Genomic DNA, 19,853 nt, shown 5'->3' on the forward strand with positions numbered 1-19,853 from the left:
TCTTGATCACACTGCATCTGAAGTCTGTGCTACCTATGGAATTCCAATCAAGTAATTCAATCATATAACTGAATTTAACTGTTACTGCAGCAAAAATATCCTAATTCATATCTGAAGAATTAAAGAGAATGTATTTAAAGTGACTAGCACATAATACATGAACATTGTATCATTAAGGTTCTTTAAATTTTCCATTATATCACACTTTAAAATATATATGCTTCTGTAACATTATGTAACTTATAAAAATTGAAGTTTCTCTGCCCCCTCCACACATAATGATGTATTAATTAAACTGTTAAAACTACCTTTTACTAACAGTGATGGAAACAAAAAGGAAATGAGTCCATGTCTCAGCAGAACTGTTCTCCATCACACAGGAAATGGAGTGGTGTGTGTATTTATTCCTTGTGTTTGGACAGGACTTAACCAAATGAAGCAAATCCTAAGGAACTGGCTGTGGGGATTTGGACAAGAGTACACCAGGCATCAGCAGGTCAGCCAGTTCAATCCCCAAACTGTGGGGCCTGGATAAAAACGTGGTTGGCCTCCCATGCCCGTGCCAAACCTAGCTAGCATCACCAACGTAACAGTGGCTCCTCCATCCCTGGGATCCAGAACAGGTACTGAGGTACCAGGAGGCTGCATGGGGGCTCAGTCACATCTGCAGGCAGGCAGTATCCATGTGAAGGCAAGAGAAGGGCAGAAGCTGAGAAGCAAGGGGACAAAAGCAGAGAATGGGTGAAAAGGCTCGTTCTGGCTGTCTAGCTCCCATCTGGAAGGGATGACAGGGAGGGCTTCTGTCCCACATGTGAGGAGGTGCACAGGCAAATGCTCTTCCAGAAGAGCAAACAAAAGACAGCTTGTAAATAAACCAGCCCTTCATACTGGACCACTGGGCCTCCCTTATGCTGGAGAAAATTTTTGATTTGTTGCTTTGTGTGACTTTGGATGTTTTTCAGTTCATGCGAAGAAGGTAGCAAAAGCAGAGGATTTTTTTCTTCCCCTTTCTTGAAGTGTCATCTCTTCATCCCTCCTGATCTGAAGCTCAGCTTGCCATCCAATCCCTGGCTCCAGCCAAGTATATGGTACTGGTTTCCTAGAACTCCAAGAATTGGCTGCTCTGATGACCTGCCTGGCACTTCATCATGTGATAAATTTTACTTTCTCCATGTATTGATTAAAACTGCTGGTAGGATTATTTAAATCTCCTGGGCTGCACTAAATCCAGGTATATTAGCAGTGGCCATAGATTATAGATCTATGCAAGGCTCACCATACCTGCCACGATGTCTAGCATATGGCAGACACTCTATAGACACCCATCAAGCTCCGTAACAAAAGCGGGGGGACAGACAGTCTCCATGGGAAAAAAAGGCGGCTGGAGTTCCCAGCCTGACCCTCTCACCCCAGGATTCTCCTTTCCCTCGGGGGTTATTTGCCAATGAATGTGAAGTTCCTCAGGGTTTGAGTCCAGTCCCTCTTCTGATTTTTTATTTCCCTCTCGGTGATGTTACCCGGCCCTGGGGCTTTAAACACCATCAACAAGCTCACAACCTGTGCCTTGCAATTTGCAGTCTGAACTCAGACTCTCCTCTTCAATTGCCTACTTGAGATTTCCACTTGAATGTCCAGAGTGTGTTCCCCTGAGTGTGTTTGAAACTGGGTGTTTCTCCTGACCTCCTCCTCCCCCAATCTGCTTTTTCTCCAGTTTTGTAAAAGGCACCATCATCTATTCAGCTGTCCGAGTGAAAAATTATTGGTTGTTTTATCTCTTTTAACACTTCATATTCATCTGTCGGGTCTTACTCATTTTACTCCAAAACATGCATGAAACTCACCCACTTCTCTCTGAATACCCGGCTATTACTCTCACCCAAGTCACCGCCTGCTCTCTCCTGGACTATGCCATGGTATCCTAACTGGTCTCTGTGCTTACACATTAAGACTGTTCCCAATATACTCTCTGTCAGCAGGTACCAGAGTAGGGAAGATGCTGTTTTTTCTTTGCTTTATCTTTTCACAGAGGAGAATTGCAGCAAATTATTAGTATATGTCACCGAATTAACAAGTCTGAAAATGAAAAGTGTCCTCCTGTTCAGCCCTGGAGGAAACAGATCAATAGATCTTTTTGTTAGGCATGCTGGTGCCCAAATCCAAAGACTTGCATCTGACTGAGGCAATCCGAACAATTTATGTGCTTTATGTATGACCCCAAAACAACCCAAACCACCTTTCTCTCAAGGCAAAGGCATGGCCAATTTCTGGTCCTTTCAAGTTGCCAGCATCAGGTTTCCACCATTTGTCGAGCTATTCATTGGATGCCAGTTGGAAATGATTGACTTGCATTGCAGGGTTGGCATACGGTACTTTTGACTTCCAGCCAAAAAAAGAGATGTCTGTGTTCCAGGAGAGAGGCCACAAACAGAGATGATGCTGAAGAGAGGCTGTTGACTTAGCTGTCAGGCTGGACACCCACAGAGCACAGTCCACCTCTCCTGGGTCCATCAAGACACAGGTGGGGGCAGATCAAGCTGTGCATCTGGCCCAGGGAAGAAGGACAATTAACATCTGTAGGGTGCCAACTATAATGTAGATGCTTGGCTGAGTATATTACATGTATTTAAGTGTCACCATGATTCTCTAGGGTTGGAATGATCTCTGCTTGCAATCAAGGAAGTGGAGGCTCAGAGAAGTTCAGTAACTTGCCCAAGATAACCGCAGTGAGAGGGTGTGAACATGGCACCATCCAAACCCACATTCCACAAAGTCACAGAGCCTGGTGGAATGTGCTTTGGGTTCTCAATTTGTCACATGCCCCTGGATCCTCTCATATCTCATTTCTACATACCTCTTGCTGATTTACTTTGAGGCTCAGCCTTCCCCCACCACCCGATTGCTGAGTCCAGAGTCTCACATTTACAGCACAAACCAACAGGATGGCTTGGTCTCCTGGGTAAGTGGTGCCATTGCCAGAAAGCTTGTGGTGCATACGGTGATCCCACAGATAAATATTTGCAAAGAGTTATCACGATCACCCAGGGAAGTTTTCACTCTGGTCAAGCTCTGAGATTTAACTGAGCAGGCTCTTTTATTGGCATTTAAAAAAAGAAACCAACAGTGATAATTTTGACTATCAAATAAAACTATGCCAACCCGGGTTAGTGCAGTCTCTTAATGGGTCGTTAAGCCAGGAACTTTTCCTGTGGTTATTTTAGAAATGAAGATTGAAAAAAGTATCAAGGTAACTTGGATATGAATTAAACCCACATTCAGGTATATATCTTCCTTCCATTTCCTCTTCTGTCAGGGTAATAATTTACAGTGTTGTTGCTTCTTAATGCAGAAGCCTGACTTCATAAATCAAGGAGTTAATGTAAAGTACGTAAGTGGTCAAGCCAGGTATCATCAATTAAAGCCAAATAACTTCTCTTCAACATGAATCCATAACTCTCTTGGGAGAAGATGTTCTTTCCCCCCCTCATTTGTGCTATAGATCTCCTTGAACACCTCTGACTTCCAATGCACTCACCTCTCCACGTCCTACTCCCTTAACCAAAATAGGAGCCGCCATAGGACATACAAGTCATAATTCCACAGTTAAAAAAACAAGGTAGAAATCCATTTCTCACTTCCCTGTCTGTGAATACCCTGCAGTACAATGAGTATAAATTAAAGAAATAATAACAATGATCACCACCACAATAATAATAATAAGACAATAATGACATGACCATTATTTGTGAAATGTCTACTATATGCCAGGCACAACGGTGTTTTGCATATGTGATTTCACCTAATTCTGATACAACAAGATGATTACAATACACATACACACACACAGACATATGTGCACTTTAGAAAAATTCTGGGTTTAGCATGGTTAGTAACTTACACTTGGTAAACCATATGTGGCTAATTCCAAGCCTGGCCATGTGGACTTTTCTATCACACTACCTTCTTCTTCACATGGGCTATTCTCCTCCCAGGGCAATCCTTTAGTCAAAGGGTTTAGGCCTTAAAAACATCCACCTTCTCCCTCCTATGACCTCCTCCCTCCTCAGTGAGTGGCAATGTGTCCCCTGACATGTGGAAGAGGTAACACATAGGAACACATACACACATGCACACACCGCTCACAACACAAATTTAATGTTCTGTGTCCTACAGAACTGCAGTCTTAAAATGTGACATGGACTTCTTCTGGTCTACAAGCTTGAGCCAAGAGACAGAGTGAGTCTTACCAAGTATTACTAGAGCTGTGGTATCAGAAGAAGGAATAAAGGCCACCAGGAAGAAGGCTGGGAAATATCAGCAGAGCATCGAGTCCTCCCAACTCCTGAGGTGTTCTGTTTCCCCAGAGGGACATACCCTTTCCTCCAACCTACTGATATGAACCTCTGCTATGGAACAGGTCCACTGACCCACAGGCCTCAGAGACAACAAGACACAAATGGCAACACTGTCTCACCTAATATTCACATGGGGGTTTCCTCTGTCTCACCATCTCTGGAGGGTTGGTGTCTCATGTAGGGAGGGTACTAAATACCTTTTTGGGGAATGAATAATTGGCAATGTTGTGAACTATGGTGTGCAGATACATTGGGCTCATTCACAACTTTATACCTGCAAGTTTTATCATAATAAATGATTGATAGACTGCTTTCCATGTGCCTTGCTCTGGGACAAGAAGTAAACACTTTAGTTGTTCCCATTTACATCTCAGGAGGCAGACTTGGAGGAATTAAGGGACTTGCCCAAAGCCTTAGATCTAGAAGAGTTCTGACCCAGCATTTAAACCCAGGGAGGTTGGCTTCAGTGCCAGATGCTCCACTCTGATGTCACACTGCCTCCCAGGGGGCCCTGTCCACCTGCAGCCCGGAGGCACTCTCGGGACAGGACCGGACAGAACAGCTTTGGTTCCACGCCAGCAGAACAGGTAATGATCCACCGTCACGATTCCAGGAGTTACCAGTGATCTGCCCTGAGCCTGGGAAGGGACAGATGTTTAATAACTTTGCAGTAGCAAGGAGGAGGTTACATAACACGGCTGAGCTATTTTTGAACTTTATAAAATGCTGACTGCTCTTTTCAAAGTGCCTTCTGTAAAACCAGAAATATTAAACATAAAGAACATTTTCCCCGTTCCCCCACCTTTTTCCCCCCTGAAATCCCAGGGACAGAAACAGATCCACGTCATCCTCAGCAAGTAGTCTTTTCTACTAGGTCCCACATCATAAGCAGTAAGTCATGGCTACGGTGTCCTAAGTACACAAGCTCCAGGTAGATTACAAGCCATGTCCCTGACGACCACAGAGGGACACGTGTAACTGATTCCAAGACGGTGCACTCAACCAAAGCTGCACCCCAGACCCCCGCACCAGTGCACCAGAATACCCATTAGCGTGAATTCATCAGAGCTCCTTCTGAAGCTATGAGCATCCTCCTTACTACACAGGGGGAGTAATGGGAGCTGCTTGGCTATTGGATGCTTTGGAGAACCCTCAACTCCAGAGTCCTGGGCTTCTGCTGAATAAGTGGATGAATCCGACTCAGTCTACAGATACTAAAGATCCCTTACCAGTGACAACATAAAAGTCCATCAGAGGGGGATGATCAAACAAACAATGCAACAGTTATACAACAGAACACAAACAGCAACCATGATGAATGTACTAGAATGACATGGGTCCTCATAGATTCATCTTGAACCACAGGTTGAGGTAAAGGAAAGTTTGAAGATATCAGATACCACTCAGGTGCATTAAAAAGAACTGTGCATATAAAGACATCTATACTGGAAGTACAAAACAGGCACACAGGTTTGGATCCCTACCAAATTCAGGACAGTGTTTTTCCCTCCCAAAGAGAGGAAGGGAAGAAAGTGGGACTCGGGAGAGAGAGAATCAGGACTGTTACATCATCAGTCATGTTTTATTTTTTAGAATTTTGAAACAAATGTGACACGTTCACCTTTGTTCTCTGTGATGAGTGTTGGGGTGGGTGTTTTATCAGACTCTGTACTATTCTTTTTTTTCTCTCTCACCCTAATATTTTTGAAGAAAGTCCTTGTTACCCGAGTTTGTCGTGAGACAAATTTCGTCTATCTTCACCAGATTGTGCATTCTTTGAGGAAAGAAGTTGTATCTTCATTCCTGTCTGTATTTCAGGGACCAGCACGGGGTCCATTGGATGGGAAGAATGACCAATGTAGGAGAGAATAGTGCCCTGAAGGCTTTTCTGAAAAACTGCTGTTTTGGGGGGTGGGGTGGGGAAGCTTCCTCCAGCTCCCAGTCCCTTCCTTGCCTGGCAAGCTTCTCCGATTCCCTGGGTGAGTTTAAGAAACACCGTGACAGTGGGCAAGTGTGGGAAGGAGCCACTGCCTATGATGTATTCCAGCCTCATATGTGGGGTGAGCACTGTCAGTGCCCCATGGATGGAGAGATGTTTCATTAAACACCAGGCAGTGGGTGACGGCTTACCACACTTGATGCATTGCTACTCTGGGGCTGAAACACCATCTACAAAATTGCCGCATTCAAAACATAACTCCTAGAAATAGCATGACAGCATTTCACAGCAGGATTTTTTTTTTTTTTAGAAATGGAATTCAGGGTGCTCACTGGAAGGAGCTTTGCATGTCTTGACGATTACCCTTCTCAAATTCCTTTTCCTGTATATATTATATTTCAATTGCCCTAAAATTGAGTTACGTTTTCATCAGAATTATACATTTCTGCATATTCCAGCTGTAGGGCACTTCTTATGGGAAGGAAGCATTCATTAGCCCAGCCCTTGTCTTTGGGCTGGCAGGAATCCTGCCTCCATAAGAGGCTTCCATGCCTCATACTGATTGATCTGAGTTCCTTCCTGATATTTAGACAATTATTTAAAATGCTGGAAGTGGTAATGTAGAAAGAGGATCCCTAGAGTGTGAATGAGGAGATGGGAGGGGAACATTTCAAAGGACCACAGGTTCTTAATTCAAGAGTTCATTTTTTAGGTGTAAACCAATTTTAAAGAGGTATAATCTCTCTATCCTGTTATACACACACATACACACACACGTCTCCAGACTCTGCTCAGAGATAATGCCTGAACTGTAGCAAATTCAAAGTCCTAAAACCTCCCAGAGACATTTGAGAGTGACGTGTTATTCTAGTGATAATCAATCAGCCCAGTCTGATGACTGTAATTTCTGTTGACCAAAAGCAACTTCACTGGTCATTCTACAGTCATTCGATAATCACTGGGTGCCAGGCACGGTGCTAAGCAGTACTTTTCATGCATCACTTAGGTCTATCCACAGAACATTGGTTCTCAATGCATGATCCTCAGACCAGCAATATTGAATCACTCAGGAACCTGCTGGAATTGCGAGTTCTGGGGGCCCACCCACCCCAGGGCTACTAAATTACAGACTGTGAAACCCAGCATTCCATGGTTTAGCAAACCCTCCTGGTGATTCTGATACATACGGAAGTTTGAGAAGCGCCACCTAGGAAGTAGTGCTATTATCATCACTTTGCAATGAGCAACTGAACCCTAAAAAGGTAAAATGATTGTCCTGAGGCACATAGGAAGTAGACAAGATTTGAACCCTAACAAATCAACCTCCAGATCCCAGTCCCCTCATCACAGAACTACACTGCTCATTATCTGAAGAAGGAGTGTGGATTCAATCACCAAACAACAGGCAAAGGCATGCAAAATGGGTACAGGAATGATCATCCTAAATTTCAACAGCTGAGCCATAATGATGGGCCACAAAGAACAATGACATTTCTCAGAAACATAAAACTGAAATGCCTACCAAGATGGGAGTAGTTAAATAAATTAGAATGCACCCATAGGATGAAATACATGCAGCTTTAAAAGTGGCATTTGCCAAGATTCCCAATGACCTACAAAAACAGGACATAAAAAGGGAAGAAAGTCAGATGCAAACTCAGAGGATGGAAGCCCCAACATGGGCAGTCTTCCTGAAGTGTAACATGTTGGTGAGGATGTGGGAAGTCTAGTGACTTCACAAACTGCTTGTGTGAATATAAATTGGTAGAGTTCCTTTGTAGGACAATTTGGTGACAGACACTTCAATTTTTAAATGCAGGTACTCTGTGACCCCAAGATTCTACCTCTTAGGACTCATCCTGAAGAAACATTTGCACATGTGCACAGAGACGTGGGATGATGAGCACTGCAGCTTAGTTTCTAATGGAAAAAAAATCGGAAAACACCTAAATTTTTTATCATTATGGAGACTGGATAAATAAATCATGGTATATCCCTGTTGAGAAATGCAATGCATAGGTTGCAACAAATACACACACACACACGTATATCTACACATACATATCTATCTATATACCTTCATACATGTGAATATTACATGTAATCCATACATGTGTGTCTGCATATAAAAATCCATCTATATCTATATATACACACACATCCACAGGCACACGTGATATATAGCTATAGATAGAATATGGATAGAGAGATACATAGTTGGATACATAGACAGGTCTTGGGCATAGGTTTCCAAGGTAGATTGTTAAGTAAAAGAAAAAAGTTACAGAAAACAAAGTATGATGTAAGTTATAAACAAAAGATGAGTCAACAGGAAGAGAGAAGAAGAGAGTAAACAAAAAGAATCCCATAAGCACACATGCAACATTGTCTACTTGTAGCACACATTTCCAGCAGGAATTATGTACGTATTGCTCTGACTATTCACACACACAAACAAGCACACAAACAACAAAACTCCAGTCCCAATTGGGAGACAAGCAAAGATCGCCCTCTTACTGGTGCAGAGTGTGCAGTGGGGTCTCTGGCTTCTCCGTCTGTCCGTAGCAGCTGGCCTTGGCCTCAGGGATGTAGGAGAACTTCTCCAACATGGAATATGCGGCAGTGGTTAGGATGCCCAGGCCATCCCTCACTCTCGCCTCCAGGCTGTAGTCCCAATCATCGTAGGAGACTGAAATGAGTCCTGATGGAAACTCCTTAGGGATGAGTTCTGTGTTCCCAGAAACCAAGCTGGGGACAATCCAGAAGAAATCATATCCGGTGAGGCCCAGGGAGCGAGCCTCACTCAGGATGAGGACAGCCTCATCTTTGGAACAGTACAGCAAGATGACGGAAGAGTGGATCTTCTTCAACTGGACTTGCGTCTTTGCGTCCTCAAAGGAAGTGTCCAAGGTGATCACATTCTGCATGTCCCAGCCCACAAAGCTGTTGTCCACTGTGGTCTTGATGAAGCTGATGAAGTCCCTGTAACCAGGGAAGATGGTGGTCACTAGCGAGAAGACATGCCAGTCGTAATCCTGCATGATCTTCAACATGACCGTAGCTTGTTGCTGGATGGACGCTCCAAACTGGAAGAAGGTTGACGTCGGATCCTGCCAACAACAGGTGTAAAAAAAAAAAAAAAAGCAAAACAGAGGATGAGGCAGAAGGCAGTTTATATAGAACCATCTGTCTTTATAGGCTTAAAAAGCGCCTCCTGAGAAGGGAGGGAAAATACATCACACACCTATCCATTTGTGAACATTCCTGAGCACCTACTATATGCCACACTTTGGAACAGACACTTGGAATACAGAGGAGAGAGATCCTGAACTTGGAGTCTGCAGCCTCATGCATGAAGGACACCTGTTCCTTTTGCCCCTGGTTTATCCCATTCCTCCTGCCCTTTAGACCCATGTGGTTTCAAGCCCCATATGGTTTCAACACAACAAACTCTATCTGGCCCCTGGCTCAGGACTGAAAAATGTAAACCAAGAGAGACAACATCAAGACATAGAGGCATCCAAATGATGACACACTTGGAGCACCCAGACTCTACCATTTACTCTGGATCTGTTGGTTAGAGAAGCCAATAAATTCCTATGATCACAGGAGCCAGTTTGGGTAGGATTTCTGTCACTTGGACTCTAGACTCCTGTGTAACATGAAGTATAATAAAGGCTAGCTGGACACCTGTCTCAACATCTATCTAAATCAATGAGTATTTGTTGAACATCTAATTATGCAGAAATGCTATTTTAGAACTTGGGGAAACAATGATAGATAAGACAGACACAGACATGGTCTCTGCCTTCCTTCATAGATCTGGTAGGAATTTGAGGAAGAGCAATTTCCAGGGACTAGAGGCTGAGAGAAGTATAAGGGGATGCTGAAGGAGTATCCGGGTCAGGAGGAAGGGAAATGGGAGGACATTATAGTCAGAGGAGTCCTGTAGATATAATCTTGACTATTTTTAGGAGCTGGAAACAAATGCATATGGCTCATGAAGTTGGGGGGATGTGATGATGTTGAAGAGCTTGGCAGGAACCCTATCGTGTATGGCCTCAGGGATTTGTTCAGAGGCTTAGAGCTTATTCAAGCATAAGGGGGAGCTGCTGAATGCTCTTACTCTGGAAAGTGGCATGGCAACTTGTTTTGGGTTAAAGGGCCTCTATCAGTTCTTTTCTTTGTAAGATTTTATTTGAGAGAGACAGAGAGGGGGCGGGGAAGAGAGAGAGAAAGAGAGTGAACAAGTGCACCAGCAAGGGAGAGGGGCAGAGGGAGAAGGAGAAGCAGATTCCCTGCTGAGCAGGAAGCCCAACTCTGGGCTTGATCCCAGGACCCTAGGATCATGACCTGAGCTGAAGATAGATGCTCAACCCACCAAGGCACCCAGGCGCCCCAAGGGCCTCTAATAGTGCTAACACCTCCCTAAATCATGATCTGATCATGAGAACAATATTCCACTTAGAAGAGGCAGGCAGCATCAGGGAAATACAAATCAAAACCACAATGAGATACCACCTCACACCAGTGAGAATGGGGAAAATTAACAAGACAGGAAACAACAAATGTTGGAGAGGATGTGGAGAAAGGGGAACCCTCTTGCACTGTTAGTAGGAATGTGAACTGGTACAGCCACTCTGGAAAACTGTGTGGAGGTTTCTCAAAGAGTTAAAAATAGATCTGCCCTACGACCCAGCAATTGCACTGCTGGGGATTTACCCCAAAGATACAGATGCAGTGAAAAGCCGAGACATCTGCACCCCGATGTTTCTAGCAGCAATGTCCACAATAGCCAAACAGTGGAAGGAGCCTCGGTGTTCATCGAAAGATGAATGGATAAAGGAGATTTGGTCTATGTATACAATGGAATATTCCTCAGCCATTAGAAACGACAAATACCCACCATTTGCTTTGATGTGGATGGAACTGGAGGGTATTATGCTGAGTGAAGTAAGTCGATCGGAGAAGGACAAACATTATATGGTCTCATTATTTGGGGAATATAAAAAATAATGAAAGGGAATAAAGGGGAAAGGAGAGAAAATGAGTGGGAAATATCAGAGAGAGAGAGACAACACAAGAGACTCCTAACTCTGGGAAACAAACAAGGGGTGGTGGGAAGGGAGGTGGGCGGGCGGTTGGGGCGACTGGGTGACAGGCACTGAAGGGGGCACTTGATGGGATGAGCACTGGGGGATATGCTATATATTGGCAAATTGAACTCCAATTAAAAAAAAATGTTTTGACCACCGCTCCACAGCAACACCCTGAACTTACAATCAGGGGGTTATATAACATTGGGAAAAAAATTTCATGAAACAATAAAAAAGAAAGAAAGAAAGAAAAGGCAGGCAGCACATACAGTTGTAGAATTTACAAACTACCTTCACACCCCTTAACACATAAAAATCCCCATGATGACTCTATGAAGGTGGCGTTGTTGGCAGGGGGAAATGAGGCTCAAAACGAACTTGGATTCTGGTTCCATGGCCAGCCCCCTTTCCAAAACACAGCCACAACTTTCTTGGGATCATTGAAGATCTGCAGATAGCAGATGCTTAAACCATGCTGTTGACGGACTGGCATGGTACAAAAATGCCAGCTAAACAGAAGGTATGTCTGCGTGTTACAGCAAAACACAATTTGACAAGTGCTGAGATATTATTTTTCTTTCCCTGAGACCTAAAAGAATTCTCAAGGAGTCCTTATTATAGTGTAGCCATGCTTTCATTTTGCATTCTGTGGTTACCGTATGCATTAACCTCAATAGTAGGAATATGGGGATTCCATTGTATTTGTGTGTATTAAGAGTGGATTGATTCATCTTTCAAAACAATAAGGCTGTGCATGTCAACCCTTTCAAGAAGTGGGCAGAGCTTTCCCTATGGGTGCTCACTGAATAGAAAGTTTTATCTGAATGGGCCAAAAGCTATAGTTCTTCGAAATACTTCCCTTTTCTAAAATGCATAGGTTTGGGGGATAATTCAAGTGCAGCATGGCCTGAAGGCAGAGAGGGAAAAAAAAACAATAGGAACAAATGCCTCTGGGCTCCTTCCAACAATACAGTTTTATGAATTTTATCTAATTAAATCAATTAAAGTGGGTAACAGATTTAAAGACCTTGGATAATTATCTTTTTCCCTACAGTAGCTTTTGGAGAAATGCAATATTCTTGGATTGATTAATCATTTTTAAATCATGCCTCAAAAAGACCATGAATGGCTCAAGGGCAGAGATTCTGCTGTCCTCGTCTCTGTCCCCAGAACCTGGCAGAAGGCTTGGCACATGACACATCAGGGAATGCAGCATGAGGGAATGCATGAGTAAATGAATGTGTGAATGAAATCTAAGAGGAATGTCCTTGCTTTAAAAAACATAACAGCAAAACAGTAGAATTCAGTGTCTGAGATTGTATTTTTTATGGCTCTTGAATGTCATGTCCAGAAAATAAAATCTTTCAACATCACCAACCTACCACTCCTCCATCCAATGTCTGAAATAAGGGGTGACCTTTATTGATCAGAAGAGGAATACAGGAGTCCTATAAGCTTCAACAGCTGTCCACAGGACCTCATTAAATACCAAAAAACAGCGACAACATAAATAACCCAACAATAGAAGAAGGCACAGAAGTGAAGTCTCAAGGCAGTTATATTATCCATCAACCTTATGCGCTGTCAGGTGCTTCTTGGGATGGGACTGAAAAGTTCCAAACTTAATTACAAAGGATATGGAATAATTCCCATGGAGCAAAGATGCCTCCAAGGAAGCTGGTGACCTGAGTCACATTAGGACTGCAAAAGGCAAAGGGGTCAGGGTCTTCTTGCACTGAGCACACGTGGAATGGAGAAAGATGTCAGGAGGGCAAATGCTAAGGGCACGATCAGAACCCAATTAAAAGGATCTCTGGGATGATCCGTACATACACACTTCTTAGTAATAATCAGTATTAGTGTAGAGGTGAGGATGAAGCATGCTAGATGCGGGGGTTGGAGATGTTTGGGATGCTCCAACACCCCTGCTCTGTGTGCTATGAGCCAGACGTTACTGTATCCGTGAGCAGTTTTGTGCAACAGAGCAGAGCTGTAAGCAAGTGCAGCCTTATCTAATTCTCCATGTGGGGAGGAGGGCATGGCTGCATTGTGAACTTCGTGAAAGAGAAAGATAATTATAGGGACAGCAGTTCATTAGCCAAGAGCTCACTTAGCACAGCCGTCTGTATAAGAATATGTTCCAGTTCCTTGCCTGTGCCATTCCTGCTCCCCAATCTTGCAGGGCTTTGTCCAAGCTGCGTCTCTCCTATAACTCTCTCCTGATCCCCATTAGTACCTTCTCTCCAGGACGGACAACACTGTAGCTTCTGGGGTCATGCTATCCAGGTACCAGTCCTAATTGTGCAGCCTTGTGAAAAACTACTTCACCTTTCCAAGACTCAGTTTCCACATCTGTACAACGGGTAATGGCAATGCCAACAGTTATGCCAGTTAACGTGCCTGCAAAAGTCACGCAGCTCAATGCTTTCAATGTAGTATCTCATTTAATCCTACCCCCAACCACCTTCCTAAACTGGTACCAGCATTGTCCCCAACATACAAATGAAGAAACAGACCCAGAGGCAGGACACCTCTCCCAGGGTCATACAAGGCAGTGACTCAGGTTTGCCTGCTTTGGAGGTTCCAAGCTTTTCATCCCTACAGTATCTGGTTGGTGATGATAGCACTTCCTCATTGAGCTGTAGGATTAAATGACCTTGTATAAAAGCAGCCAGTATAGTATCCATCACATATCAAGTACTCAACAAATAGACTTCACTGTTATTCTCCCCGTGGGTGAGGACTCTTGGTGTTTCACATCAGGGGCTCATGGTACCCACTCCCTCACAAGAGGCAATTCCCACTCTGGACTTGAGCATTCCAACAATTCACCCCATTCATGACTGCCTGATTGAAGTTCCTGGTTGAACATTGCTTTAACCATGCCACTCTTCTCCACTATGGTCATCTGTGGCTCCCCTAGATAATCACATTAAGTATAAACTCTCCAGCCTCCCCCTTAATGCATACTAGTCATGTTATAGTTGAAATAGTGTGGGCTCTGGGGTCTATTGGACTCAAGCTGAAGTGCTGGCTCCGCACTTGCTAATCACGTGACCGTGAGTAAATTCTGAAACTCTCTGCATCTGAGTTTCTTTGCCTATAATGTGGGCATAAAAAGCACCATCCTGAGGGGGGAGGGGCTGTCATGAAGAAGGGCTGAACCGGTAGGATGACAGGCTCATCTATCACCTACACCTGATTCCCAACAGTCTAGGAGCTGTCCTCTCCGTGTCTGCAGTCCTCTAGACAACATGGACAGAGCCTGAAACCTAAAGGGATCCTGATCCTATTTCAGAAACTGGTATGTCCAGATCCACTGCCATGCGAGTGTCACATTGCCCCTCCCCTCCACACACTGGCCTACTCGCTCTGAGCCCAAGGAGGTTGCATGAAGAGAAGGAACTGTCTCCTCAGTGATGAATCATGCTTTGGAGAGAAACTATCACTCATGTCCTTCATGGACTTCCCGCAGTTACCCTACACCACTGTCATTTCCATTGGCATCCTCAACTTCAAAACCCAGGATGGACCCAAAGCACTGTATGCCTTATGGAGGGATGGAAGCGAGAAGTTATTTTCAAAACATACTGCACCACAAGACACAGAAGAGGCTCACGTTTAGCTCTGGATTTTTCAAAGGTATTTTTATGGACCGGCAGGAGGTGATAGAGGAATTTGGCCACACTCCCAGGGCCTGGCATCTGATATACCACATGGCCCTGTTTTCAAGGCCCTCCCGCTTCCTACCTGAGTAGCCAAGGATGTCTCTCCTGCACTCACCACCTCCTGCCATCCCTCAGCCTGTCCTTTTCAGATTCCACAGACCAGTCTCTGACCACCTCTGGCACCGGTTTCCTCGGCAGTGTGCAGCCGGGGGAGAGGAACAGATTTTAGACACCCACTTTGCTTCTGAAGCAAGAGCAGCTCTCTCCCCAGGCTCGCTGCTCTGCTGAATACAGAACAAACTGTTTTAAACACAGAGCGAGGGAGGCAGGGGGGTGTAGGATTCTGGGTGTCTGCTCTCAACTCTGCGCTTCGGTCCTATCCTAACTGAGGTCTCATAAGAGTGCCTGATCTAATGTTCCAGAATGTTCCAGAGCTTGCTGAGTGTTCAGGGTGAGACCTGACTCTGTGGGTATTAAGGCATGATGTTTAATAGAGTTTAATACCAACTTTCATTTCACTTACCCATTCACAAAGGCTATAAAGGACACTCACACTCATTGTCTCTTTGATTGTAACTACCCACGGGATGAGGTGTTGCAAGAAGTTATAACCCCCATGGATGGCATTTCTCATAAAGACACAGGAAGAGGGGTTAAGTGATTTCCCTAAAATCTACATGGCCCCATGCTGACAACAGTTTTGTTACAAGATGCAAGAGGTCATCCAATGTTCCCTTGCACACACTAGTGGCTCTTGTTCCTGCCTGCACAGGAGAATCACTTTAGGGCTGTAAAAAAAAGAAAAAAAGAAAAAGAAGAAAGAAAAGAAAGAAAGAAAATGCCCATGCTTGTGCTTCCTGCCAGTCCAAGTGAAGCTGAATTCCTGATCTGGGTATGTGAACCCCAATGCTGATTTGTTCATTTTTCTCAGTCTTACCCCAACAACAGCATGAGTGTTATTTAAGTTAGTATCTTCAGATCCTAGCACAATAGCACAATGTCTGACACACAGTATAGGCTCAATATATATTTGGTGAGGAAATAAATGAGCAGGAAGCTCATCCCTAGGAAGCATGAGAGAATTGGTCACTGTTGTCAACCTTGCATCCATTTCCATAGCTTCTCTTTCTTTCTGCCTGCCAGGGTGGATACCAAAAAAAAAAAAAAAAAAAAAAAAAAAAGATAATGATGCAGGTGACCTAGCAAAAATTGAGAGGGGCTCCTTGGGAATTTTGTTTCTCTTGTGAGAGGATTGTCCTAGTGAGCCTTGGTGTGTTTTATGTCACTCTTATTGTGTCTGAGCTTTTAAATATATTTTGTTTCTGCTTCCATGGATGAGAGGAAAAATAAAGGCATCAGACTTGATAAGACTGAGGATTCAGAAGAATAGCATGCTCACATACATATAAGCTGGTTCTGTCCCACTGAAGGATCTCTATCCCATCATCAGCCATTCTTCTCCTCCTCTTCCATCACTACCTCCATTATCATCTACTGTCATATCCTCTGCCAGTATCATTATCCACAACCATCATCATCTATCACCATCACCACCATCATCATAATCCTCCACCTCTACTATCTACCATTATATCGTCTACCACCATCATTATCCACAACCATCATCATGTACCACCACCATCATCACTTACCCTCATTCATCATCTACCATCATCATCATCCACTAGCACCATCATCATTATCCATCATCACATCCATTTTCCTCCTTCGCCTCCTCCCTATCATCCACCACTGTCATCATCGTCATCCACCATCATTGTCCATCGTCACATTCATTCATCCATCCATCCCTTTCCTCCTCATCAGAATGATCTTGACCATCACCATGGTCATCATCACAGCTAACATTTACTGGGCATATATGGTATAATGTAGCATGTAGCAAAAGGTCTTATTATCTTCCCTATATTACAGATTCTAAAACTCCAGCTCAGAGAAGGTAACTTACCTAAAGATTCACAGCTGGTACATGGCAGGGTCAGGATTCAAGACCAGGTAATGAAACTAGATACTTAGCTAGTGGGAAACACAGATTCCAGGTGCAGAGAACAGGAAACAAGTAGTTAGGTAGCGGTGTGTGTGTGTGTGTGTGTGTGTGTGTGTGTGTGTTGAATAACCACCAGTCATTCTTCAGGCATCCAACTAGAAAAGAAAATGCCCAGAAATAGGAAACCAATGCCAGTGATCTCACATCAACTGTCAATCAATTGATGCAGAAAACTGGGGCTATAAGGAGAAATCGTACCCAGGGGCCATTGCCTCAAAACATATCAGCTCCATCAACCACAAACATGCAATTTCACTCCAGGCAACCTCCATTTATTGATTGTTTTATCATTTATGTTCTATCACTTATTTTTCTTCTTTCAAGATAGGAAGGATCTCTTCCCACATTTACTACTGCACTTAACCACCACTCAAACATAGAGGCTATCCATTATTTCTTTTTCCTTTCCCTGTTGTACCTGCCCACGTTCCAGACCCTTGGTGGTTCTCTCTCAAACAAGAGTGAGAACCTCCTGTATGGAGTCCCTACCAAGTCCTGTCCCTCTCCCACCCACCTTCCACACTGCTGCTCTAGTTACTTTTTTTAAAGTTCAAACTGGAGCATGATGTCCTCCTTCTTAATTTTTTTTTCAGTAGTTCTCACAACCTTCAGGATAAAGTTAAAACACATACCAGTCCCATGACAGTTTGGACTCAAGTGTTTCGGGCTCAGTGCCCATCTCAGTACCTGAGAGAGGTCAGGTACCCCCACATACATGCAATAAAGCAAATTTCTCAGTGAGCTAATGAAGCCAAGTGATGTATACTTGGGAGGAAGACCAAAGAAAGTCTTCATATTTTACTCCTGTCCATCATTTCCCAAGAGGCACATCACCTCCCTCACCAACACAGAATTCCACTCTAAGCAACCTCCACTCATAGGACCATTTCATGATTTATACTCTCCCCCAGCTGATCCACCACCATTCTTCTAAAATAACCTAACACAACTTTTCTTTGTTCTCTCCTCCTCTCTGTTCAAATGAGAAGTTTAACCTTAAATATCTGGTGACTGGTGGGTTTCCAAAAACCTAGGGTGGCTGTCATGTTCTGAGTTGGAAACCAAGAGAGACACTCCAGTCTTAATTCAGTCTGTGAGCTAGGCTCTCAGATTCAGCGGGAGAAGATGGATATCATGTAAAGTAATTCCTAAGAGGAGCTCTATCATTGGAGATGAAATGAGGAATGGAACCTCTTACAATGACCAAGGCTTTCACTTCATCCTAGCCTGGGTCTTCAATACAGCACCTACTGGCCACATGTGACAATTTAAACTTAATTTAAGAGTATTAATTATTTGTCTTCTCAGAAACACTAGCCAGCAGTCTTTAAACTTTAAAGCAGATGCTCTCCCACCCCCACCAGCCCCAGACCTAAAGATGCCAACCAACTGGGTCTGGGGTAGGGTCTAGGATTTTTAAAATTCCCTAGGTGAATGTGATGTGCAGCCAGGGTTGAAAACGCTAATCTAAGTCTTCAGTATCCAACCCTGTAGCTGTGCTCCCCTGGGGGGAGGGATTTCTCCTACCCTCAGATTTCCAGGCTCCAAGCCACCTCCATTGAACCAGAATCTTTATTTAGGAGTTCTAGAATATGTGTGTTCTCCAGAATATGCTGATATTCAGCAAGACTTAGTCCTGCTAAGTCCAATTTCTCTATTTGCTAGGTGAGGAAATGAAGTTTCCAAAATCTTGCATGACTTACTCCATATTTCACATAATCAGTGGGGACCGCAGGAACAGAGACAGGGTCTCTCCCCCCAATTCAGTGCTATAATAATGTGTCATGACACCATCAAGTGTGAAACGTTTTCTACACAGAGAAACCACAAGGAATGGGGGCTGTGTAGGAAGAACATGGGCTTTGCTGGCAGCCTGAGCAGCATCTGCTTCTTTCTGCAAGGAAGTTGTTTGACCTAAGCCTCTGTTTCCCTACCTGATAAATGGAAATGACAATAGCAGGCATCACCTTGGAGGGTTGCTATGCATACATTGAGAGATGATGCACATAGAGCACTTGGCATGTAACACGGGCTCGGTCAAGCTGAGTTGGTGATGACAGTGGTGTAGACAGTAGCCTTGACCGTCAAGCCCCAGCTCCCACATCCATCATAGACTCCCTAGTACTCCCACTTCTGAATTTCCAGCACCTCTCCCTTTCTATCTCATTCCTCAGCCCTGAATTGTATGCGGTTGCTTAGTTACTGAGAGGCATGCATCTTGCCTGCTCCTCAGACTAGAATTCTTGAGGGCAAGGCACAGTGTCCTTCTGAGACATCCTCAGTACCTTGCATGGCACTGGGCCACTGCTTTGGGGATAAAACTGGGGGCATAATTCTGAGTCTGCAAGGATGCCACTGGCTGGAAAGAGAAACTAGCACTTTATGTATTTGAGCAGAACTGCCACATATACTGCTTGACAAATGTTCATCTATTGATTGCTTTCCATCCACTCTATGAATTTAACAAACTCCAGCTATGTACCAGGCATTGTTCCAGGGGAGTGAATCTAGGGAAAGAGGCTACCAGAAGTGAAGGTCCCTGCTTTTATGAAGGGAGCAGATAGACCAAAAAAGAATGAACTCAACACACAGAATAACTTCAAGGAAATCAGATGATGTCACAGTTTGGGAATGGCATGGAGAAGAGCACCACCTTAGATCAGCTGGTCTGCTGCCCTAGTGCTGTTCAAAAAAGATATGAAGAAATCAGCCAGGCAAAGATGAGGTGTG

General features: G+C 44.0%; 1 protein-coding gene across 2 annotated transcripts in view; it reads right to left on the minus strand.

The window, feature by feature from the left end:
- GRIN2A (glutamate ionotropic receptor NMDA type subunit 2A) overlaps positions 1-19,853 on the minus strand; it is a 415,475-nt gene that overhangs the window by 147,487 nt on the left and 248,135 nt on the right. For both annotated transcript variants that reach the window (XM_055340881.1, XM_055340882.1), the window contains one exon: positions 8,809-9,401. In XM_055340881.1, the coding sequence (XP_055196856.1) occupies positions 8,809-9,401 (593 nt within the window). The remainder of the gene's footprint in view (positions 1-8,808; positions 9,402-19,853) is intronic.

Source organism: Nyctereutes procyonoides, unplaced genomic scaffold (assembly GCF_905146905.1).
Source record: "Nyctereutes procyonoides isolate TBG_1078 unplaced genomic scaffold, NYPRO_anot_genome, whole genome shotgun sequence".
Classification (NCBI taxonomy): Eukaryota; Metazoa; Chordata; class Mammalia; order Carnivora; family Canidae; genus Nyctereutes; species Nyctereutes procyonoides.